Below are 26,603 nucleotides of genomic sequence, written 5' to 3' on the forward strand. Positions count from 1 at the left end.
AGAAAAAAATGTTTAAAATGCATTATTTTGTACAACTATGAAAATTTAATTGCTAAGAATTTTAAAAATGCTTAAAACTTAACCAATATTATCCTTCAAAATTATTGTGTTTAAATAAAATTCTGCAAAGCCTAAGAGTAGTGGATAGTTGAGCACTGTGCAGTTATTTCACAGAGTTGTATCTCTACAATGCCTGACCAATGCATACATGGTGGCTCACAGATGCATGCTTACTTGCTGAGGGTGAATATGCCTAGGGTGCTGGATTACTTGGAAACATCTTTTCAGAACAGGAACTTTGAAAAGAGCTGCCTCTGTTCTGATGTGGTATGTACAGAATGCCTTTCAGTCATTACATGTAACCATATTTTCAGATCACTTACACCAAAACGTCCATTTATTTCTTTGGATTCTTATTCAAATTATTTTTATTATTTTCCAGCGAGACAATTAGAAGGGGAGTGGAGAGCAGGAAATTTGAGTAAGATTTCAACCATTAACCCTGACAGTAATTACTCAAGCAAAACACTACTGTAAACAGCATCCTGAATTAACTGGGTTTAATAAAAATATTTTGTCATCTTCGCCCTTGGCAATGTCAGAATGAATGGTCTAAACTGTTTTTAGAGTGTCTTTAAGCAGGGTGATGCCATAAATAATGATGGCACAATGGTTACTAAGGTGTCTCATGTCTCTTCTGTGACGTTAGCTGGTTGTTATGGAGATGGTAAAATATCAACCTCTCTTTGTGAGTCTGTACGAGATCAATTTTTGGATCCATTACAGCAGGTTCATTTCTCTGCTCAATTGTAATCAGTTTTCCATGGCAAAAGAAAGAAGACCAGATGGGATTGTAACATTTTTTAAAAGAAACAAATATTTGCATTATATTCAAAACTGTATGCTGTATGATACAGACCTTTGCTTGTTTACAACAGATGCAGAATGTAAGCTCTGTCCCAAATAGCCTGTGGTTCAAACAGATGATATGTCCCAACATTTCAGTTGGAGGCCACTATTTTTGTTTAGATTTAATATTGCACATTCTCTCTCTTTTTGTGTGTTTTTGTACCATTTTATAAAACCCAGACTCCTGCAATACTTGCAGTTACTTAAAGGGACACTGTCAAAGGTACCGTTCTCTGTCATGCAGTCACTGCAAATGCAAAGGGGTTAGTACACTTCTAATCTACAAGAAAGAAAAAATCTCTTAAAGCTGTATGAAATGGGATGAACAGTAAAAATACAGCGCCCTGGTCTACACTACAAGTTTAGGTCGAATTTAGCAGTGTTAGATCGATTTAACCCTGCACCTGTCCACACGACAAAGCCATTTTTGTTGACTTAAAGGGCTCTTAAAATTGATTTCTGTGCTACTCCCCAACGAGGGGATTAGCACTGAAATTGACCCTACTGGGTCGAATTTGGGGTAGTGTGCAATTCAATGGTATTAGCATCCGGGAGCTATCCCAGAGTGCTCCATTGTGACTGCTCTGGACAGCACTCTCAACTCAATTGCACTGGCCAGGTAGACAGGAAAAGCCCTGCGAACTTTTGAATTTCATTTCCTGTTTGGCCAGCATGGTGAGCTGATCAGCACAGGTGACCATGGAGTCCCAGAATCGCAAAAGAGCTCCGGCATGGACCAAACAGGAGGTACTGCATCTGATTGCTGTATGGAAAGATGAATCTGTGCTATCCAAACTCCATTCCAAAAGACAAAATGCCGGAATATTTGAAAAAATCTCCAAGGGCATGAAAGATGGAGGTTATAACAGGGACCCATAGCAGTGCTGCATGAAACTTAAGGAGCTCAGGCATGACTACCAAAGAACCAGAGAGACAAACAGCTGCTCGAGGTCAGAGTCCCAGACATGCTGCTTCTATGATGAACTGCATGCCATTCTAGGGGGTGCCCCTACAACTAACCCACCCCTGTGCTTCCCTCCTCCTATACCCACCTGGGCTATCTTGGCAGTTATCTCCCCATTTGTGTGAAGAATTAATAAAGAATGTATGAATTTGAAACAACAATGACCTTATTGCCTCTGCAAGTGGAGATCAAAGGGTGGGAGAGGAGGGTGGCTGGCTTACAGGGAAGTAGAATGAACCAAGGGGGCGGGTTTTCATCAAGGAGAAACAAACAGAACTTTCACACCATAGCCTGGTCAGTCATGAAACTGGTTTTCAAAGCTTCTCTGATGCACAGCACACCCTGGTGTCTGGCTGCGCAAAATCAGCAGCCAGGCGATTTGCCTCAATCTCCCCCTTACTCTGACAGATATTGTGGAGCACATGGCAAGCAGTAATAATGATGGGAATATTGGTTTCACTGAGATCTAACCGAGTCAGTAAACTGTGCCAGCGAGCTTTTAAACATCCAAAGGCACATACTACCACCGTTATGCACTTGCTCAGCCTATAGTTGAACTGCTCCTTATTACTGTCCAGGCTTCATGAGCCATGGGAGCAAGGGGTAGGCTGGGATAGGTGCGACCGTGCAGTGCTGCCGATTGGCATGATATTCCAGGCCTCCAGCTCACATGATATTCCAGGCAGGACTGAATCTCCATTAGACAAAACTTAAAGAAGAGAATGACCTGGAATTATTCCCATTTTTGTCTAGGCGCCCCCGACTGACCTCACCGAGGCCAGCCAGAAGCACATATGTCTGCCCGGGCACCACTGACCAACATAACCGAGGTTGACCAGGAGCACCCACAGGACGATGACAATGATTAGCAGTCGTATTGCACTGTCTGCTGTTCGCAAGGCAAGCCAAGGCAAGGGGATATTGCTGTGTAGCACTGCAGTACCACGTCTGACACCAGTACCCAGGAGACATACGGTGACAGTGAGCTAAGCGGGCTCCATGCTTGCTGTGGTATGTCGTCTGCACGGGTAACCCAGGAAAAAAGGTGAGAAATGATTTTTTGCAGTTGCTTTCATGGAGGGAGGGAGAGAGGGACAAGGGCCTGATGACATGTACCCAGAACCACCTGCGACAATGTTTTTGCCTCATCAAGCATTGGGAGCTCAACCCAGAATTCCAATGGGCAGCACAGACTGCGGGAACTCTGGGATAGCTACTACAGTGCAATGCTCCGAAAGTCAACACTAGCCTCGGTACTGTGGACGCACACCGCCGACTTAATGCACTCAGTGGAGGCACACATAATTGACTGTTTCAAATTAATTTCTAAAAAATGAACTTCTATTAAATCAACCTCATTTCATAGTGTAGACATACCCAGTGGGATGCTTCTGGGTAGGCTGTTATAAAAGAGCACTGAGTCAGTTCTCTTGCCTAAGAAGCTTGATGGGGATCGTTTAATTTTCTTCATTTCTATTCTCTGTCATGTCCATGGATCTAAACATGCTTTGCTACTTATGAGCATACAGAGGCCTTGCTCCACACTGGACAAAGCCAACCAATTCTGCTAATAGACTGCCCAGACTACCTGCAGTCTCAGCGACTTGTGATCCCCTCCTCTATGCTTAGCCTTTCATTGTCTTTCCTCATCTATCCAGTGTTTAATGCCAGTGCTGCAGGCTGGCAAGGAGCTGTGCCAGAGCTCTTTTTCTCTTGGCACTCCTCCTCATGCTGTTTGTTATGTTTCTGGCATGCTAGCTGGTAGCATTTGTGGTGAAGGAGTTACATGATTAAGCAGATGTTGGGTGCCTGGTCACAAGTGGGGGAAAATCACTGGCCAAACTAAGTCTTTACAGAAAAAGACTATGTAGAACCTAAGGCTGGACTGGTAATAACATTGCAACCAAGAACTACTTTTCATGGAGCAATAAAACTAATTAAAATATGTCAGAAATGTTAAAACAAAACCAGATTGGTCTTATCTGATTTTGATCTCAAACACTAAATGTATCATAATGTACAAATCTCTTTGCTCTAAACTGGGAGGTAATGTTCAAAAGGGACACAGTGAAAGCAAAGACAATGAAAACCAGTAGTTTAAGTTTTTATTTGTGAAAGCAACTTTGCAAAGCAAATAAATAGTAAACGAATCTATTATCCAAAAATAGGTGGAGAGAACAAGGCATTAACTCATTTTCAAGAGCAGGTTCTTATTAACTCTTATTTTGTTGGGTATAAAAGTTCATTGAAGTACTGGTAGAACATCAACCAGTTTATCTCCCATAAATTACACAACAATTTTAATAGCTACTTTAGTATTATCACCTCACTATCTGATATCAGACCACTGAATTATAACATACCACTGTGCTATAGGTTTGCAATGGGAATAAAGATTTTTTCCTGTAACATACAAAGGTTTCAGGTTTTTGTTTCACACATTGATGATTAAAATGAAAGAAACATCTACAGTCTTAGAATCTTAACAGTTCACCTTATCTGCAGGAGGCAATTAGAGTTTTTGTGTGTTTGTTTTAAACAAGAACTCAATGGAATTCACTTTGCAGCTCAGGTGAAATTCTAGGGGTCTAAAGTTGAATGTGTCACTCCCTGAGTTCTGATCAACACAAGACAGCAACATGCAGTGTAATGGACTTGCCACATCTAAGCCTGGTGCTCTTTCAAAAGACTGGTGCACATGTTCTTCATAAAGAATGATTCCATGTGGTGACTATTATCTATCTTTATGCATCGTTGATATTATGGAATCTACATTTATTTCACTGCTTTTTACTGTAAAATTGTGTGTCATGAGTGCCATCTGAACCTTGATTTGAGACTGTTTTTCTTTAGTTGGACACTTTCATGTACAGATGGTGGGCTAAATGAGGCAGGGCTGAGTCTAGGTTTTGCAGGACTCCATCTATTTTCTTCCAAGTCTGTAAGTGGGAGACCTGGGTTCAAGTCTCAGCTCCACATCAGGCAGAGCAGGATTCAAATCTGGCTTTCCCATATCCCAGGTAAGTACTTTAATCACAAGATTATCACCTATTCTGGGGTGGGCTGGTGACACTCTCTCTTGCTCTCTCATTTTTTGTGGAAGATGTCTAAAGGTCTCAGGTTCATCCCCATACAGAATTGAAAAATTTTTGAAATCTTCAAAATATTACCAGGATGGGAAAAACATTTTCCATCCATTCCTGCACGATACATAGTTTATATATATATAAAAGTAAGTACAAGTGCATTAGCATCCTCATTAATTTAAGCTTCCTGTTTACTATAGGGATGTTTCGTTCAATACAGTAATAGATCAGGATAAACATTACTACTTATAACTTTGATAGCACACAAGAGTAATGTACTAACTACCAACCCATTCCTTTTAAATACCTTCCCAGTGCTCATTTCTTCCAGGGCAGCATGAGAATATTGACCACCTTCAGAACTAAGCAGATAGACCCACAAAACAAGTCCAGCTGAAGGAAATTCATATCCATTTTGCTCAGCCCAGGAATCTTAGCAAGTGTTATGGAAGAAGTGTATCTTATCTCTGTAATGGTGTGGCTCCCCCTCTCACAAGTGCCTCTTCTGGTTGGGTGTGTCTACAGTCTTTAAATAGTCCTGGCCCAGGTATCAGGCCATATCCCTGGGACTTCCTCCCTGAAGGCAAAATGGTTTCATCTTCTCTGCTCTGTTCTGGCTCCAGATCACTAGTTAGGTCACTAACTAGTTCAGATCCTCTTCTGGGGATTTCAATTGTAAGTCACTTCCCCAGTGGCCTATGGAAGGAACCCAGGTCCACTCAGCATTCCACGTCCCAGCCCAGGAACCCTAAGAACAGCAACCACTCACCGCTGTGTCCTTTTAATGGAACTGCTTTCAGTTCCGTAGGCCACTTCCTCACCACCTCAGTCTTCACCGGTGCTTCATTCTTAGCTCAGGGCTTTTCTGTGCTCAGGCCCAGCAGCCAAAACAGGAGCTCTTTCTCGCTTTCCCAATCCCTGCCAGCACTGAGCTGTCTGTGGTGCTGCAGTTTCCCTTGGCTAGCCAGGAGCATCATCTGCATTCTTCTGGCTCCAGGAAGGAACTGCGTGTCTCTGGCTCTGCAGCTCCTTTTTATATGATCCTCCTGGGACCTGACTGACTGTTCTCTACAACCTTTCTGATTGGCTAGCCCTATGAGGCCTCCCCCTGATTGGCTGATTCCTGCAGCATCTCTCTGGGCCGCTGAGAGGACTTACTGCCACTGTTCTTTTCCTGGCCTAATCCACCCTGTTACAATCACAAATAAACTGCTAAAGGTATCTTCAAACACTGACCAATGTGCCACCCATCCCGCACAAGAGCATGTGGAAAGGACCAGATTACTTCCAGAACTCTGGATTTCTGCTATAGCACAGAGTCCACATGTGACTCCCTCCCCAGGTTGGTGGAACACCTGGGGATGGGGTCTGGCAAGGGAAGAGCCCAAAAAGATAGAGCAGGCTGGGAATCTGGATCCCCAGCTAAGCAGATAACCAACTGAGCAAAGGGGCTCACTTAATGTGCTGTACTGTAACACTCCACTTAAGGATAAGTCCTATAAAATATAATAGGGATAGAACAACAGGATTAGCTTTACATATATTATGCTAAAAACTCACAAAATTTCATAGAGATTAGATCCCTTCTATAGGCTTTTTGAACCATACAGAGTTCTATAGTTGGAATATAATTCTGTACAAAAATCCATTGAATGATTCACAGAAATCCATGGAAAAGCTATCTATTAAATTCTGTATGGACACTCCCATAAGTGCCTCCCCTCACCATGGCAAGAGCAATAGCCATTGGCCCTGCTCTCTTACTCTGCAGAGGGGAATCACAGAGTGTAAAGCTAGAGTTATTTCATGCCTTAAGGAAGCGTTACCATAAGTTTCCTGTAGATTAGCCTATAGTTTTATGGAAAAGCTGCAAATAATCCTCTTTAATAGAAGAGGATAATGCCTCTGTTATCAAAGGGATCGAATTTGTCTATTCATCCCATTGCATAAGAGCTACAGACATGGAAGGAAATGAAACAGAACCATAGTTGGGAACCACCAAATGCTTTTTCTGGTTATTATCGGTATCAGATTTTTATGCCAATGTAGAACTGGGACAAAATTGTGTACTGCAATGAACAGAGGCAACAGAAACAAAATAAAGAAAATGCTTTGCCCACCTCGGGTGCCATCCAAAAGGGTGTTCCCACTGAAGTGTTTCTGCGTAGCCGGGTGCTGGTGAGCTGGGCTGAAACACCTGCAAAAAATGGATTCAGATTTTGGCCTAAAATTTATGATGTATTTTCAGTTCAGATTATATCAAGTCTTAGGAAAACAAACACATGATCCTTAAAGCACGTCTGCAAAACAGCAGTCAAAATCAGAGCAAGGTGTACCATTTGTATGAAATTATTTATTTGATGAATTTCACATTTTGCTTTAATCATGACTTGTTCAAGGGCAGACCACAACTTTCTCTAACATATTTGTTATTCAGAATTGTTCAAATAATTGCTCTGAATAATTCTTGGTTTGAAGCTCATTCATTCAAATTCAAACTATTTGACTGGTGACCTAAATCACATTGTCTGTTTCCATCTGCTGACTGGAGGAATACAACTGTTAATCAAGCCTGTAATGCAAGTGCTCACATAAAGTGAATTTAAAACTTATTTTTCACAAACATTCCCCAATTTTCAGCTAAAATTCACACTCTGAACCTTTCTTCCAGCAGACTTGCTTTCCAGAATATTCATGAACACCCCAGTTCAGGAAAGCTTTTAAGTACATGCTCAAGTCCATGCCTGTGAAGAAAAGCGCTGAAGCTCATCTTAACCTTAAGTGTGTACTGAAATAAAGTACATGCGTCAGTGCTTTGCTGAAGAGGAATGAACTATCGTGACAAGTACAAAAGCAAACACATACAGAGAGCAAATAGAGCCAAATCAAATTCATTAAAAAATTTGAATAAACATACACAGAAAATGTTCTGCTCTATCCAGTCAACCCTGGTCAAAATACAGTTGAACCTTAGCATTTCTGAGACTCCAAAAGAATTTACCAGTAAACCAATATTGTCTTCAAAGTATTTCAAATGAATGTTTTTTTCATAAAACATAATGTTGCCTTCCTACAGTATTATCCACAGACATAGAAAAAAATGTGGAATAGATATAGTTTAGCAACGTTTGCTGCTAATAAATAAGAAATTTGGAAGCTGGAACATCAGCTTCTCAGTTTACACTGTTAGCATCCATCCATCCTGCAGCATGGAGTGTGCTTCCCAGCACAGGTTGACAAACATGCACTAGCTTTGCTCAAGCTAGCTTGCCAAAAATAGCACCGTAACCAGGGCATCAGCTTGGGCTAACCATCCAAGTACATACCCAGGGATTATACCGTCAGGGGGGATAATCCAAACTGCCATCTGGGCTACCCTAGCTATGCACAGTAGCTCAAGCAGAGCTACTGAGTGTCCATCTACCCATGCTGCAGTGTAGACATCCCTTATTGGCTAAATTCCAATATGGTCTTTTATTTTTAATCTCAGCATGATTGCAGCCCTTCAATGATTTCCCCAGTACCACGCTGAACCATGTATTGGTTGCAGCCCTACAGCAAACTTCTTTATTTAACTCTGATTCTTGCTCACACCAACAGAGTTTGTAGCTGCTAGATAGACTTGCATAGAGATTATAGTTACAACGACACACTAAAATGGTCCTGAATACCAATGAGCCAAAAAAAATGTTTTAAAAAAGAGAGAAATAAAGAAAAAATTGTAGTTCTCAGACATTTTAGGACAATTTATACAGTGAACAATATGTGTTAATATGTATCATGCTGAAAGCAATTTAAGGAGAAATATAAATATATATTGCATCCAAAAAATCTACTTTAAAGGAATGATACAGTTGCAAAGTCTGGCAATCAAAAGTTGAGAAATGCCACAGTTAAGATTGCCTGTGCCACTTTAATTTGGCCCTCTTGTGCATATGCTTTATGAGATAGTCCTTAATTACATGATCACATACCCTTGCATATCCCACAGGAACCCTACTACATTCAGTGCACAGAATAGATGGCATTTACTGAAAGGGTTCAGTATTTATGTTTATCCTCATTCAACGTGTGGCCTTATGCCTTATTTCTGCACACCACTCAAACCCCGCACTGAACACAGAACTCTAATTATTCTCTATGGTGTTCTCATCATAGTATCTTAGTATTTTTTTAAAATAATTAATATATCTTCACAATGCCCTTTTGAGGTGACACAGTATTATTATACCTATTTTACACCTGGGTAACTGAGCACAGAGATTAAAGCCAAAATTCTCAAATGTGTCAACTAATTTTCTGTGCCCAATTTGAGGAGTCTAGGTCCATTTTTTCAGAGTACTTGGCATTTTAAAGCACTTTATATGTTCAGAGCAGAGCTCCTATATACCACAACTGCAGCTGAGCGAGGTCAGCACCTCTGCAGAGCAGAACCCAGAGCCCTGAAATTCCTGCCTCAGTCATTACACACCTTCCAATTTCTGCAACAAATGACACAGGCATAATACAGACAACAGCATCATTCACTACACAGCCCTGTTTCATACCCCAAGGAGGTCCATCCAATGAACTGAATGAGGCAAGGCTCCTGCCCTATCCTCTTCCATATAAGTATCCTACAAACTCCTGTGCCATGTCCCCCCTGCCAGTTCCGGCCCCATCCTCCCATTGCCCATTCTCCTCCTTCTGTTCTTGCCTGTTTTCTTCCTCCCTGCTCCTATCCCCTCCATCTGTGGCTCCTGCCTCTGTCCTCCTGTTCCCCTGCTCTTGCGCCTCTTGTTCCTATTCCTCCACCCTTTGGTCTTCTGTCTCCCTCTGCTCCTGCCTCTTTTCCAAACTTCTAGGCTCCTGTTCATAGCCACTCCCACGGCAGGGAGGGTTCTTGGAGTGTTGCCTGGGCACCAAATAGCCCTGCCACTCAGCTTTTTTCTTTGTTTTTACTCTACTGATTGGCTAGGGGCAGGGACGGGACAAAACCAAGCCACAGCCAGCCACTCGGGGAAAAGGGGCTGCAAATGTTTTCCATCCTGGCCAGCAAAATGGCTCACACCATTGCTGCTCCCCAGACTCCTGTTCCACCACCCTGAATCTCTTCCTCACCTTCTGAATCTGAGTCACACTGTTTCCTCCTTTCCCTTCACACTACCTGCAGCAAGGGGATCCAGAACACAGGAGAGATTGTTTCCTTTTCCTTCTCCCAGTTCCTGGGGCTGGGTCCACAACATCCCTTGGTAACCAAGAGAAGTAACTGCAGGAAAAATGTTGCCCAGTCCCTGGAGCCCCAAAATGGCGCATGCTCAGCCCTTTTGTGAGGATAGCACATGCACAGTCCTGTCACATGCAGGGGCTGTGAGGGGATGGCATGGGGCATGCTCAGTCACTCCCTGGAGATGGTACATGCACAGTCCTGCCACATACAGGAGCTGTGAAGGGATGGAGCATGCTCAGTTCACTCAGAACTTTAAGAGAACTTAGATGCAAGCTCCATTAAATCTCTACTGAGTATGTGTGAACTGCAATTTTTCAGATGGTCACAACTCTACCAAATTTGGGCAAATTGTCAGAGGACAGAAAGTCATGTCCCTGACACTAGGGCAACCCCCTGCCAAATTTAAAGTCTCTGCTCCAAAGCATGGGAGTGCTAGAGCTTCTCAGTGAAACCATTGTCAGTATTTGTTAAACACTGGGAAAACAACACACTTTTCCCTAAGCTCATTCTTAGAAACTCCAACTTCAAGCTGTAGTTTCCTCTTCCACATTAATATGTCCAGTGATGTGTTCTTGTTTTAGAAAGGAAAAGGTAGATTTATGCCAGTCTACACTAGTTATTGGTCCAGATTATACAGGTAAAACTGCCTCAAATGAAAAGTAATGTTGTAACCATGTCGGTCCCAAGGCATTAGAAAGACAAGGTGAGTGAGGTAATATATTTTATTGGATCAATTCTGTCAGTATGAGAGACAAGCTTGCAAGCTGACACATAGCTCTTCTTCCAATCTGGGAAATTTATTCAGATTATTACAGTTAAATACGTGATGGAACAATTATGCTAAACAAACTGTTCCATCTTGTATTTAGCTGTGACATTCTGAGTAAGTTTCCCAGACCTGAAGAAGAGCTCTGTGTGGCATGGAAGCTTGTCTCTCTCGCTGAGAGAAGTTGGTCCAATAAAATATATTACATCACCTATCTTTTCTCTCTAATGAAAAGTGATTTTTAGCCCCACCATTAAATGCCAAAGAGATTACTAGGCTATCACTAGTTTTGCCTTAGGCCACATATGTTTCTCCTAGCGCTACTTAAAATTGAGTGTCTCTACACTCAACAGTAATGAATTTCTGTCTCTAGCAGCTAGTAAAGAGGCATCTGCTTCCTAAATTTATTCCACAGATTTAAAACCAACAAATTTTAAATATAATTTTAGTTTTATAATACTGTGACTTTAGGAGAGTTAAGTTTGCTTTCCCCTTCATGCATCATATTATAATTCTGGGCCATTCTTTTATTGCCAGAATTCTGGCATGCCAGTTTTATGGTACTTTCTCAATATATGAATATTTTACTTTAGCAATATGCAGAGTTAGGCAAACAGCTGTATAATACTGTATTTTCAAAACTGTTTACATAACATTTTATACTGACTCATTATGATTTCCTGCTCCCTTTACTGTTAAGAAAATTTCTCTTTATATGTACATATCTGACTCTAGAGAGGAACCACAGCATTCTTTTACTTTACTAAATGTATATGTATTTCAAGATAGAAATATTCATCTGGGGTAAATTCTACTGCAAAGTTCCCCTTCCTCTAGCTCTCTCTTTATGCCTCTTGTGATGTTTCCAATCCAGCCAGGCTCATGTCTAATGCACTAATCACAAATTAAATGGATCTGTTAGTTTGTGAACCCATAGGACCACTTTACCTTCCGCTCAGAGGGAATAAATGTGCTTAAGGCTAGTGAAAGCCATTTGAAAGAAAATAATGTATCCTTTTCATATGCAAAAGATGGAATATTTAAATTTAAATGAGAGAGAACTTCCTTGAGATATGATATTCTTAATGGAATGCAAAAGTATTTCATAAATAAAATGGCTTTTTAAGCTATTGTTTTAAAAAGCCTAAAATTGATTTTCTGACAGTATTTCCTAGGTTGTTCCATCTGCTACTTTTCCCCATCACTCCCTAAATATCTCAACATTCCTGGAAAGTTCTCAGTAATTTCCACCTTCTGAGTGGAAAATAAATGGATGCCTTTGGCTAAACTGCACACATCAAGAAAACAAATGGTAAGCAGTCATTACCAAAGTCAACAAGCTTGACTCCTCCTTCTGTTGTCAGAAGAATATTGTTCCCTTTGACGTCACGATGGATGATTCGGTTATTGTGCAAATGTTGAAGGCCCTGTATACCCATGACGACAAAAAAAAATAAGCTTACTCCCTTATTTTAAAACAGTTACTCTACTATTAGGGAGTGTAATGAAGACAATCTGCACTTCATTATAGAAACATCTGTCTGCTTGATCACATGCTTGGTATGCCCCCCTGCTGCTATAACAGCCAGCATAATATTGTCATCATTACCATAGTTTATAAATGGAAAATGTATGAGATGGGTAAATTGCACCCTCTACTGTCATTACAAGCCTGATGAACATCCTTACCAAGAGAGCACCATATAAGATGTATGAGATTATAGCTTCATCCAACCGTTGGCCACACTTCAGCAGGCCTTTGACAAGATCTGTGACAGAACCTCCATTACACAGCTGTGAAGAGAATGGGAGAGCAAAAAAAGAAACAAAACACAAGACCCCTATTACTCAACAGACTTGTTCAGGTTGTGGATTCCTACAGTAGGAGGCTGCAATATAACACAAATCCCAGACCAAGTAGATTTCCACCTGCAATTATTTAAGTTGTCATCCTTGTCATAGAGCATATTTTATTAACAATGTTGACAATAAATCACAGTACTTGGGGAAGGGGTGTAAAGCACAAGTCAGAAGTTGTAAAATTTAACTAAAAGTGAAATATTAAAATAGAAAAACTATATTTTATTATAAAAACAGAATCTAGAGATACTGTTTAATTTATTTGAATATTTTCACAATAATATGTGCATTGTCTTTTTGAAGAACTGCCTTTGTGTGAAGAAAAGGCCAGAAAAGACAAGATTGATGCACTTGATAACTGGGAGGCAACAAATTACAGTCATTTCAAACCTTCACTTCATCAATGCTCCTGCTGGCAGGCAATATAAAATAGACAGCAGCCATATCTCTATACTCGGACTTGATGGCATGCTCTGCCAACAGCTGAGCTTAAACATTCTGATCCAGAAAAGCACAGCTTCTTGCAAGCACTTTCCATTAATGGACTGCCATACATCAAAGGAGGAGGAGGAGAAAAAGGAAAATTAGAGCCTTTGTAAATGTGTTTTCACCCACATCATTAGTTCATCATCCATGCCCCTCTAGCAACCACTTCCCTCTTATCCTCCTGCTCTCTCTCTCTTTCTCCTTTTCGTACTTTCATATTTACAACAACTGTATGACGCTTAAAATTAAAAGGAGCGTTGTTTGGCAGGGTTTTTTTGCAGAGTGGGAAGGTCATTATATTTGTTCTTCTGGAGTCACCTCTTATTTTTGCCGAGCAGTCCCTTCTACACCATACCAAGTTTTCTGTCACGTAAAAATCATATGTCTATATTAACAAGATACTTGAACTCAGATCTAAATTCCCTTTGCATTGCCAGTATTCAGTCTAAAAACTCTAATGCATAAACTCAAACAAATGGCATGAAATCAAATTCTAAAATCCTCCTCTGAAATATGGTGATCTACTTTTTTTTGTTTTTCCTTTCTTCCCTAAATTTTGTCAATCTAGTATCAGTCTCTCTGCATTCTAATTTGCTATGTGCTATAGACGGTATGGATATTTTTCACCATACATTATCACCATTACTATAGGACTAAAAAAATCTATTAGAATTCTGAACTTTTCTGCACATGAAAAGTGCATTATGCTAGCTACTTAGGATCCAGAACACATGATACATTGGCTTCCTTTACGCAAATAAGCTACTGAAGTAATATTCCATCAGTGGTTGATGGTGGCTGATGCAAGAGTTTGCCTTTCCTTTTTTACTTGGGAGCTTGTTTCATCCAGTTTGGAGGGAGTCCGTAAGCCACTATCACACACCAAATACATTTGTAGATGAACTAAACCCTTAGGTGGAAGGGAGTGTATGCGCTTATCTACTCATGTTTAGTTATTTGCCTGGGGAGCCATCAATGCCATGTATAGTCTTTATTATCTTTATTATACTAACTGTGCACTATTGAGATGTGTTGTGCTAATTTTATTTGCATTCTTTTTTCACAAAAAACTATAGCCAAACAGAAAAGTAATCTCAAGGGACTGGTAATGAGATATGAAGCCTTTCAGCTCAAGGCCACCACTTCAAACCCAACCCAAGTTGATTGAAAGTGATACAGTCTTATGGCTGTTCAGTAACACACGTGAAATGAATCACATTCTCTCCAAATAGCTAAGTACCCACAACACAAAGACCACCACCAAAATTGACAGAGACACCCATGTTGGTAATCAATAGAGAGCTCTGGAATGAAATGATCATGAACACTGAACTAGCCGCCTGCCACTAGAGGTAGTCCTTACATAAGAGAGCTAATGCATGTTTTAGGGACATGCTCTGTGAAATATCTTTTCTATGAATAAACATAAAATGTTAGTTCTCAGTGTAGCACTTTCCATCATCATATAAAATTAAATTAAGGGCCCACTTCTGCTTCTCTTACTCACTTTGAGTAGTACCTTACCATGAACTTTAATGCAACTACTCACCTGATTAAGGTATTCCTCATAGTGAGTAAATGTTGCAAAATAGTGCAAGGGAAAATATTTTTAATTAGAAAATTGTAAAGATGCTCATCACAATGACTATATGATTTCAAAGAAACAGTGACATCAAAGAAACAGTGACATGCATCCGACGAAGCGGGTATTCACCCACGAAAGCTCATGCTCCAAAACATCTGTTAGTCTATAAGGTGCCACAGGATTCTTTGCTGCTTTTACAGTGATCACAGTAACTGAGAGCTTTGTATATACCCTTTTACTAAAAACAAAAATCACTACACTATTATAAAACATAATTGCTGTGCACAGACAAATCTGCATGCAATTCTAAGGCAGGGAATATTTCCAAGGTCAACTGTTTCAATAAACTTCTGTATATAAGAAAAACAAGAAGTTTTGTCTTCAATTTCTTTAAAATTTTAAATTAGGTGCACCAAAACCAACACACTATACATCATTAATGCAAAAAGCTAACCTGCAGAAATGGTATGTTCTTCTGACATTCGTGATTGAGTTGTACAGAACAGCATGTCTGATATACTTCAGGATAAGAATGTTAGCTGTTTCTCTGTTAGTCACTAAGAACCCGTACAGCTAAAAAACCTGATGATCATTTTGATAACCATTGAAACTTATTATGAAAATTGGCATATGGTACCAAATGTTGTCCTCCGTACCATATAATGTTGCAATGCATAGAAGTCAGGTTTATTGTATTACTGGGACAGGGTTAAAGTAGAACATAAAGTGATAGTACTTAACTCTGATTCCACCCATAATCCCAGAACAGCTGGATGGTCCTTCTAAAATAATCAGTAACAAACAAGTTAGTGCTCAGATTTATATTGATGTAACTATGTTATGGAAAAATACTGCTATGGTGCAACATGCCCTATGAGAACTCTCTAATCTCTGTGCTGGGCTGCATACACAATTAATCCTTTAGGAACATCCTAATCATCTGAGTGAGATCCTGGACCTAGTGCAGTCAGTCAATGACAGTAACTGCAGTGCAGCCAGAATGACATCCCTCATTTTGAGAACACTGAAGCCTGCTAAATGGGCAGAGTCTGCATAAGCCATTTAAAGTGCTAGATATTCAACAGCATCCTGCTTTTAATGTTACACTTCCGTAAGACAGTTTTCCCATTACATTCTCTCAGCCCACATTTGCAATGGGTGCCAGGTTTGGTAAACACTGTGTGTGGTACTTCATCATGAAGTCATCTTTTGGATTATCCAATGAGACCTTGACTTCTCAACACTAACACAGATGTTTTCTCCAGCATGGAAGGTCAATTTACTTTCAAGAAAGAAAATTATTATGGAGCCTATCATAAACAGATGGTTAAGGGTTAATGCCTCTTTTACCTGTAAAGGGTTAAAAAGTTCACCTAGCCTAGCTAACACCTGACTAGAGGAACCAATGGGGGAACAAGATGTTTCAAAAGGAAGGAGGGAAGTTTTTCCTTTGTTTAGAGTTTCAGTTTCAGCTGGAGTGAAAAAGATCAAGGAACCAGCCTCTTAGAGTAGTAAGTTTTAGAAAGGAATAAATAGGTTTATGTTTATTTCTTTGTAACCTGTCTTATTCAATTAGAGGTAGAATCAAATTGGGTATATGGGTATTTTTTTCTGTGTAATTAAAATTCTGCCCAGGGGAACATCCTCTGTGTTTTGAATCTGTTGTCTGTGAGAGTAGCTGGTATGCTAATCTCTCCCAGAAGGTTTTCTTTTACCTTTCTTTTCTTTAATTAAAAGCCTTTTTCTTAATACTTGATTGATTTTATTTTTGTTTTTGTTTGATTTGTTTTTAGATCCAAGGGATTGGATCTGGACTCACCAGAGAATTGGTGAAGGAGTCTCTCAAGGCTACCCAGGGAGGGGAAGGTTTTGGGGGGAAAGGGAGTGATCCAGACACTGAAAATTCTGGATGGTGGCAGCTATACCAGATCTAAGCTAGTAATTAAGCTTAGAAGTGTCCATGCAGGTCCCTACATCTGTACCCTAAAGTTCAGAGTGGGGAAGGAACCTTGACAGAGCCCATTCTATGTTTTTGAAGACAGAATGAAGTACCTTGAATGGCAATAAAGTGCTGATACCAAGTCCCCATGTCTGGGGTTTGTTACTGAATAAACACTGAGTGTGTTTTTTTGAAGGGTGGATCTGCAAACACCTCCCATGGCCAGACTGTTTGATCAATATCCCTAAACACAGAACCCCAAAATTCTAAGGTTCGTCTCTCAGTACAGAGCACAGAGACCCACCATTTGCTGTTTCTGATTTGTTCACTTCTAAAAGGGAGCACCTTGCCCTAAAAATCCATTTTAATTAAGTTCTAACATTATCAAAATATCTTACCTCAAGAACTAGCCAGAGCTGTCCTCCCACGTATTGATCCGCTTTGTAAAACATTCCATAAAACTTAACAACATTGGAATGATTGGGAAGAAACTGTAAAATATTATATTCTGCTTCAATTTCCTCATCCACATCCTAAATGGAAAACACAATCAAATATGGTGCATAAATAAATAAATAATTCAGTACAACAAACAAATAAATCTTCATTGATAAAAAGAAGTAGCTATACATTATTTTATGCTTCTAAATGTCTTGATTGTGCTGCACTGAAAACAATCTGATCAAATAATAAAATCTGGTCAAAAACCAATCACACCACAATTGTCTTATTGCAAATAAAAGTGTGAACTCCATGTGCAGTCAGTAGTTATGCCTCAAGGATACACTTAATGCATAATACACTGCTACCACAAAAGTAAAAATGGTGCTTAGCTCTGGCCACTTGTCTAAATGGAAAATTTGCATATACACCTCTACCCTAATATAACACAACCCGATATAACATGAATTCGAATACGGTAAAGCAGTGCTCTAGGGGGGCGGGGCTGCGCATTCCGGCGGATCAAAGCAAGTTCGATATAACGTGGTTTTACCTATAATGTGGTAAGATTTTTTGGCTCCCGAGGACAGTGTTATATCAGGATAGAGGTGTATATCTTTTCTAATCTGTTCCTTAACTCTGCATTTCTGATGGTTGAGCTACTGTAAACACATGGACCTTAGCTTCATTTTTTCTTTTTAAGGTAATCTGAGGAACCTAGTTATATAGCAGTTTTAAAAGACATTAAATGGGACATGAATAAAAATAAATACATCTTTAAAACAAGAGAAATTTATACAAACTAAAGCCTATGTGGAAAATGGACACAACGGGAACTATTAAACAGAGCAAAAATCAAAATCCTCAAAATAAGCAAAAATTTGACTATTTGTCTAAAGGGGGATTTTTTGTGAAGATGAAATAACAAAGGACCAACTATATTGCACAATAACCCACATGAGCACCAGTTCAGTAAAGCACTATTCAGCACAGACTTTGACTTTAACGGGACTTGAGGACATGCTTCAGAGTTAAGCATGTGCTTAAATAATTTGCTGAATTAGGATAGTTTGCTGTATCAAGACCCTGGTGCTTTATTCCGTTAATCACATATTACTTATTACATTCTTCTGACTCATACTGTACAAGGGATGAACAAGTTGTATTTCTATAAATAAAAAAAGGGCCAACTTTTCTCAGTATGGGTTTTAGTCTGAATGTCTCAGTCAAATTCCAATGTGGATAATTACACACTGAAATCCTGTGGTCTCTATTGGACACAATATTTGCCACACACCAAGTTGTAGATGGTGCGACCTAATGGTCAGAACAGGAGTCTGGCCTCATGGTCAGAGCAGAATCAGACGGCAGAACTGGAGGCACGGTCAGGAGGCATAACAGAGCTGATGTCACGGTTAGGAGACAAGCCAGTGATCAGAGCCAGCAGCTATGAATCAGGGGGTCAGAGGTAGGCAGGAATTATGGATGGAATGGAACAGGCAAGGAGTGGAGCAAGGGCTGAAAAAGAAGCAGGGCTGGTGCAGCTGTGGGCATGGAACGCACTGAGCAGCCACTGTGCTCTGGTTGCTACCAGGGTTAAATAGGGATCTGTTGGCCCTTCTGTCCAGTCAGGGAGCACAATCACTTTGTGAGGGTTTACTGGGTCCACTCGAGCTCATTAGGTTGCTAGGTGACCATGCTTAGAGCCAACTGAGTTTCTGACAGTATGCCCCCTTTTGGGGCTCTTCCTAGGGGCTCATGGCCCTTGCTTGTCAGGGTATCTTTGGTGAAATTCCGTCAGGAGAGCTGGAGTGTGAACATTTTCTTCTGGTTTCCAGAATCACTCCTCTGGCCCATACCCCTTCCAGTCTGTCAGATACTGCAGCTTCCCTTTGACTTATTGGGAGACAAAGACCTGACGGACTTCATGTTCCTCTTGCCGACGGATAATTACAGAGGGTGGAGGAGGATCTACCCAGTTGGGGAAAAGTTTGTCAACAAATGGTTTAAGGAGAGAAACATGAAAGACAGGTGAATCTTGAGGGATTCTGGCAGTTGAAGCTTGAAGGCCACTGGTTTATTTGCTTGATGATCCAAAAAGGACTCAGGTATTGATGGTCAAGCTTGACCGAAGGATGGTCTGTTCTCAGGTTCCCAGTTAAGAGCCAAACCTTATCCCCTACTGCAAGGTTAGGGGCAGCCTAATGCTTTCAGACCGTGTAATGCTTATAAGTTTCTTTACTGGCAAGTAAGTGTTCCTTGAGTTCCTGGCATGTTTTCTGGACCATATCCATGTCCCTCAGGACAGCAGAGCCATCAGGCATGTCTGGATGGAATCAGGGGTAAAAAACAAAATTTGCAAAGAATGGGATGTGTTGGGTGGAAGTATGGGTTGAGTTGTTGTACACAAACTCAGTCAAACAGTATTGGGAGCCAATCATCCTGACAGAAATTCAGAAAACAGCAGAGATACTGCTCCAGGGTCTGACTGCCTCTTTCAGTTTGATCATCAGTCTGCAGATGGGAGGCTGTTAAGGTGAGGAATTTAGTGCTGAGAAAGTGAAGAAATCCCTGCTAGAATCGAGAAATAAATTGAGGCACTCAGTCCAAAATGGTGCAGGTCGGTATGCCATGGTACTGAAAGATGTGCTCCAGGAAAGCTTGTGCTGTTTCATGGGCAAATGGCACAGTGCAGCAGGGAATAAAATGGGCCATCTTGGTCAGGAAGTCCACTTCAGTCAGGATAACTGAGTGCTGTTGGAAGCGCAGTAACTCCACTATAAAGTCCATTGAGAAGGTGGACCAACGAAATGGAGGTTTGGGGAGGGGCTGAAGGAGGCCCATAGGGTTGGCTCACAGGTGCTTCATACAGGCACAGAGGTTGCAGGACTTCACATAGTTTTTAACATCTGTTCATAGGGTAAACCACCAGAAATAACTAGTAATCAGATTCCAGGTTTTAAATTGGCTGAAATGTCCTGCTATAGGTGAGTCATGGCACAATCTTAGCACCTGAAGTTGGGAGCTGGATAGTGGTCATCAAGTAACTAGTGAGGACCGAACAGACAAATTGGGAGGGTTTAAGGAGAGCGTGAGGGCTTTCTGCTCCACTTCACAGTACTCGTCCTTGCAGGACAAGGCATTTGTCTTCTCATTCTTAGACCCAGGATAGTAGGTAACCATAAAGTCAAATTGGGAGAGGAAAAGGGCCCAGCAAATCTAACATTGGTTGAGTTATTGTGTTGTCTGTAGATGCTCCAAATTCTTGTGATCTGTCCAGACTTGAACAGGGGCAAGGGCCTCCTCAAGGAGGTGGTCCCACTCCTCAAAGGCAGCAATGATGACCTGGATCTCCTTGTCCCAGACATCATCTCTCACCAGGAGTCAGTTTCCAAGAGAAGAGGGCACAGTGATGAAGCACCTCGTGAGAGGATCATACCTATTGCAAAGTCCAAGGCACTGGTCTCAGGTCTGGATGGGTCAGAATGGGGACAGAAATAAACAACTTTTTCAAGTGGTTGAAAGCCACCTGAATGTCAGGGGATCAGGTGAACTTAACTCCCTTCTTGAGGAGGGACATTATAGGGGCTACCACATCAAAGAATCCTTGGATGAATCGCTGGTACACATTTATGAATTCAAGAAACCATTGAACTCCATACATATTCAAGGGTGCCTTCCACTTGGTGATAGCTGAAACCTTGTGGGGGTCCTGCTGGAGAGATGAGACAGCCCAGAAACTCCACAGTATCCTTCTCAAATTCACATTTCTTGTGTTTCACATAAAGTTGAGTTTGGTGAAGCCAATCAAGAACGGTGTGACACATGGGTGGTCATGGAATTCTTGGTTTTCTGAAAATAAGAGAATATCGTCTAAGATGATCACAAAGTGATCGAGGATTTCTCAGAAGACATTGTTCATGAAATGCTGGAAAGTTGCAGGGGCATTACACAGACCAAACACTTTGACCAAGCATTCAGAATGGCCATAGCTGGTTCAAAATGTTTTCTTCCATTCTTCCTCCTGTTGGACTCTAACCAGGTTGTATGCTCCATGCAGATCTAGCTTTGCGAAGACCTGAGCCAAATGGATTCTTTCCAGGAGTTTGTTTACGAGAGGAAGAGGACATTGATTATAGATAGTGATCTTTTTTAGATGTAAGGTCAGAGGGAGCCATCCTTCTTAGGCTCAATATATATAGATGTTCCCACGAAGGAAGTCAAAGGTTGGATGAACCCATTACATAGATTTTCTTCATGGTACTCCTGGAGGGCCTGCAGCTTAGGTTCAGATAACGAAATGTGTGTCCAAAAGGAACCTCGGTTGCAGGCTGACTGGGTAATCACAACTGTGGTGAGGAGGTAGGGCATACTCCTTCTGTTTGTTGAATACTTTGGCATATTCTAAGTATTTGGTAGGAATTTCAGGCACTGCTCATAAATCTTTGGTTCCTGACTCTGGATCCTTCAGGGGCTTCACTGTACTGCAGAATGCGACCAGCCATTGGCTTGAGCTGGGCAGGCATGTTTGTTGACACCACAGGGAATGCAACCGTATAGATCATGGGTGCCATTAATATGGGGATCATGAGTGACAAGTCAGGGGATACCAAGGACATCCAGTGAGTACAGAGCACAGATGACCCTGAACTGCAAGATGCCTCGGTGACCACCAAAGTTATTGACCTCCAGGAGAGCTGTCTGATGCTTAATGGGGCCTGAAGAGAGAAGTGACCCATTGATAGCCTTGACAAGCTCAGGGAAATCCCTGCAAAGGATTCCATGCCTCTTAATGAACTCCTGGTCAATGAAATTGCCAGAGGTGTCCAAGTCAACCAGTGTTCTAAGTGGACATGAGGGATGGCAGAATGGCACAACTGAAGAGAGAGACAGAGCAGGGAAGCATGCTGGTTAGGGGTTGCCAAGATTCTGGCAGATAGCTGGCTTCACAGTTTGCTATGAGGAGGAGTGGAGACTGACCCAACCCTAGCCCCCCAACACTGAGACTGGGCTTTGGTGCTTCCCAACCTGGAGGTGGACAAATCTTTGGTAGGGCACCCTGCTGCAACATGCCTGGGCATCCCACAATGTAGGCACAACCCTAATGCCTGACAAGTATTCTTTTCTTTGGCAGAGAGGTGGGGCTCAATAAACTTGCATCATTTTGGAGTCTGGTAGGGCAATAGGAGCTCCAGGAGACATAAGAATTCTAACCAGTGGGGATCAGGTGACCTGTCATTTTTCTTAGGCTCCCTCTGTTAGCTGACCATCAATCCCAAAATGAAGATCAGTTAAGGCTCCCAGGCTAGGTGAAAGTTCCAACCATGCTAATTCATCTTTGATTGGGTCATCAAGTCCCTGCCTGAAGTAGTGTCTCTGCACAGTGGATATCTGCAGCCAGACATTTAAATTCCTCTGCATATTTGGTGATAGACCCAAGACCCTGCCACAGGGCACGGAGAGTTGCTTCTTCAGTATATTCTTGATTAGGATAATCTAAGATTATCTCCATTGCCTGAACGAAGTTCTCAAAGTATTCAAAGAGAAGACTGGACCCCTGCAGGCGTGGTGAAGGGCCTCTCCAGTGGGCAGACTAAGCATTAATCCCACTTGGGATTGACCCATGGGGTATGACTGTACATGCCAACATGACCTGGAATCCACAAAACTTGGCACAATCCCTGTTAAATTTACCAGATAGGGGCATCTTAGGCTCACAATAGTGGGTGCACCAGTTGGGAGTACAGAAGACACTGCCCAGACATGTACTGGACCTGGAGGGATGCACTGTGGTCACACAGCATGGCGATCTGAACCTGCAGTTCCTGTAGGACCTCAACAACTTCTGAGAAGGTAGGCTGGCTTCCTTCTGGGCCCCCTCTATGCCAGCAAGTGGGCTGCTCAAACACAAACTCAGGTGTAGGCAGTGAGACCTATTGGTCAGAGCAGGGGTTTGGCCTAGAAGTCAGAGCAAAATCAGAGAGTAGAACTGGAAGTATGGCCAGAAGGCAAGGCAATGGTTGGAGCCAGAGATCAAAACAGAAGCAAAGGGCAGAGCCGGAGTTGTGGTCAGGAGACAAGCCGGTGGTTAAAGCCAGGAGTTAGGGGTTCAGAGGTAGGCAGGGCTGGAGAGGAACAAGGGCTGGACAGGAAGCAGGTCTGACACAGCTTCGGGTGCTGCTGATGCAACCAGGTTTAAATAGGGATCAGTTGGCTCTTCCAGCCATTCAGGGAGAACAGTCACTTAATGAGGGTTTAACTGGGCCCAGCTGAGCTCATTGGGTTGCTAGGCAACTGCAGCCAGCTGAGTTCCTGACAATATTCTTCTTCAATTCCTGTCTTAACTATTGTGTACTATTGCTGTGCACTGTAAAAAAGCTGCTGCTTTCTATTCTACAGCTGGCAGCACTTCAGCGGTGGGTGAAGGAATTCCATTATAGAGTTTGTATAGATTTTACAGTGATATGGGATCCTTTATGATGAACAGCATTATATGAATGTAAGATATTACCATTAGTGTATTGGAAATGCCACTGTGCAATCTGATCATGTTCATGCTCCAACTGCTGCAACCTTGGATACCTAAAATCTGTACCAGCGAACTACCAAGGTGCACTGCCAGAAATCAAGGTCAGCATGAATACTGATTTTGAATAACACATAAGGCTATGAAAGGGGGAGATCTTGGGTGCTAAGCAACTTTCACTCCCACTGACGTCAAAGGTCTTTGTGAGTTGAAAGTGCTCAGAACTAGAGTTGGCTGAAAACCACAAAACAAAGTGCAATTTCCAAGTGGCTGTTTGGGTCAACCAGATTCATTCCCCTCATTATTCTTGTGATGATGTTTAGGAGTTGGCTGTTCATCATACAAACACACACATTTGAATGTGAACAAGCATATTCCCTACTTATTTACCATCTGCTGTGTGTCATTTGCAATTTGCTATTCTGCTGTTTGAAAAGTTTCAGTCAACCAATCAGGGAGCAGAAACAATACCATGTGACTTAAATGACCAGTCGCTCAGTGAGAATAGTTTCATTGAACAGTTTTCTAACATCTCATTGGCTGAAACTTGTTTGCATAAAACTACTGATGAATATTAGTGAATAATGACTAACCATAAAATGTTGTCAAGTCATGAATGGTTCACAAATAGAAAAAAGTCAAAATTAATTATTTTAAACAGATAATTCAATCTGCTCTGCATAGCACCTTGTAGGGACTATGTCCTAAATTATACAAAAGAGCCTTACAAAGGGGTCAGTATGAAGCTGGATGCAGGTTTTTTTTAATTTCCAAACCAAGTAGCCCACCCCTGCTCATAATATATTTAACAGTTCCCTCCAGGATGTTTTCAGTTTGCCTAAACTTGGAGTCAGAGCTTCAAGCCTGTCTGAGAGTAAAACCTTTTAATTTTAACAGTGATTAAAATAGGATTATAATATTTTACTTACATTGATAGGATCCAGAACTTTTACTGCAGCCAGACTCCCATCTTTCTTATTGGCAACCTTATAGACTTTACCATAAGTGCCTTTTCCAATGGTGTCTATAATTTCCCAGGTATCTGAGGGATCAGCTAATGATGCCAGTCCAATCATATTGAGATTATATTGAAATAATCCATATAGTGGCGTCCTGGAAAACAAAGTTTGTACATTTGTTAAATTTTATGGGATTTAACCAATTGTTTCTTATTCATTCGTTTATTTATTTAACCATCTATCTGAGAAAAAGAGATTGAGCACAGAATATGGAACAGAATGAAACCAATAAGCGGCTATTGATGGCTTCCTTCTGCCCTGAGCACTACTACTAACCATAGAGCACTGAACCAATGGGGCAGGCAAAGGAAGAGCCAGATCAGAACCCAGAACCTCACCAGTGGATAAATAAATATGGCCCCACTGAACATTTCTCTTTCCCAATCTTTAGCTTTACAGAGTTGGAGTACTCTGCCTGTTGCCCTGAAAGGCAATGTTGAGATCTGCTGTCTTATTCTCTAGCATTTGGACCAAATGGCTCTCAAGTGACTATGCTGGAGATGGATTCTTGTGAGCAGGGAAGGGGAAGGTGCCCTACCTTGGGGACCTGAGAAGGGAAGCAGTGGGGGCTCTTGGACAGAAAACAGGAGAGAAACTGAGAAAAATGCATAAGGAAGGACACATTCCCTAATTATTAGGACTTGAGCAAGATTCTGGGTACAACTATTTTAAAGATCTCCAAATACCCAGCCAACCTGTGATTGAAATTTGATCATTCTGGAAAGGAACTAACATACAGCCAGAAGGGAAAGCCAGGAAAGGGGAGATCCAGCAGGAAGAAAGCTGGCAGGCTGCAGAAGTGAGTGAACAGTGCCAGTAATCAGGGAAAGCAAGCCATTAGAACAAGCAGCCTGCGTTATCATCATGATATAGGTACTGGGTCAGTTTAACTCTGGTGGAAGGTGGCTCAACTCCATTGACTTCAGCAGAATTGTGCTCACTTACTTCAGGCTGAATTTGGTCCATATTTTTATTGTGTAAATAGCATCCTTTAATGTTCTTATTCTCACTAGTTGTGTCAGTAGGATTCATGTGAGAAAATTACAACTGGAAACATAGTAATATAGTGCCTCCCATCGGAAGTCAGGGACATTCTGGCTGGTCTTCAGTAAAGCAGGAGAGTGAACTTGGAAATGTTTGGTGAGTTTTATAAACACAAAGTTAAAATTCATGTTTAGTTTATGCATTTTTTAAAATTATATGGCCATTGTACTCCTTAATCCCAACCTTCTTATTTACAATACTTTGGTTCTTTGTATCAGACTCAAAAAGTCCATGTTAACATTTATAATATAGGATGATATACTTAGCTCATAGAACTGGAAGGGACCCTGAAAGGTCACTGAGTCCAGCCCCCTGCCTTTACTAGCAGGACCAAATACTGATTTTGCCCTAGATCCCTGAGTGGCCCCCTCAAGGACTGAACTCACAACCCTGGGTTTAGCAGGCCAATGCTCAAACCACTGAGCTATCCTTCCCCCCGAAGCCCCAACAATGTGCTTGACATTGTTCAAGGAACAAGTTCTTTCTCCAAAGTCTAAAGGACACAAATAGAGAAACAGGTCATGTTGGAAAGTCTACATTAGCTTGAAGGTTTAAGGAAGGGGGCTTTGAGTTTGGTTACTGGCTCATTTGTTCAGGCATAGGGTGACCATATGTCTCGTTTTTGCTGGGACAGTCCCCTTTTTAAGACCTGTCCCCGACATCCCAACTTGCTGAGCATTTGTCCCATTTGCTCTTGCCAACTGATCATCAGCAAATGGGTCAAATGCCCAGTTTTGTGAAAAAAATGGGGTGCACCCATCTGTGGGGT

At 41.4% G+C, this 26,603-nt stretch overlaps 1 protein-coding gene across 1 annotated transcript in view; it reads right to left on the reverse strand.

The window, feature by feature from the left end:
- The window catches only part of MYO3B (myosin IIIB), a 390,911-nt gene that overhangs the window by 318,499 nt on the left and 45,809 nt on the right, over positions 1–26,603 (reverse strand). Inside the window, exons 3-7 of the mRNA XM_050916262.1 lie at positions 24,701–24,884; positions 17,203–17,337; positions 12,624–12,728; positions 12,262–12,361; positions 7,080–7,156 (exon numbers count right to left, since the gene is read on the reverse strand). Coding sequence (XP_050772219.1) covers positions 7,080–7,156; positions 12,262–12,361; positions 12,624–12,728; positions 17,203–17,337; positions 24,701–24,884 — 601 coding nt within the window. The remainder of the gene's footprint in view (positions 1–7,079; positions 7,157–12,261; positions 12,362–12,623; positions 12,729–17,202; positions 17,338–24,700; positions 24,885–26,603) is intronic.

Source organism: Gopherus flavomarginatus, chromosome 10 (genome assembly GCF_025201925.1).
Source record: "Gopherus flavomarginatus isolate rGopFla2 chromosome 10, rGopFla2.mat.asm, whole genome shotgun sequence".
In the NCBI taxonomy this organism is placed as follows: domain Eukaryota; kingdom Metazoa; phylum Chordata; order Testudines; family Testudinidae; genus Gopherus; species Gopherus flavomarginatus.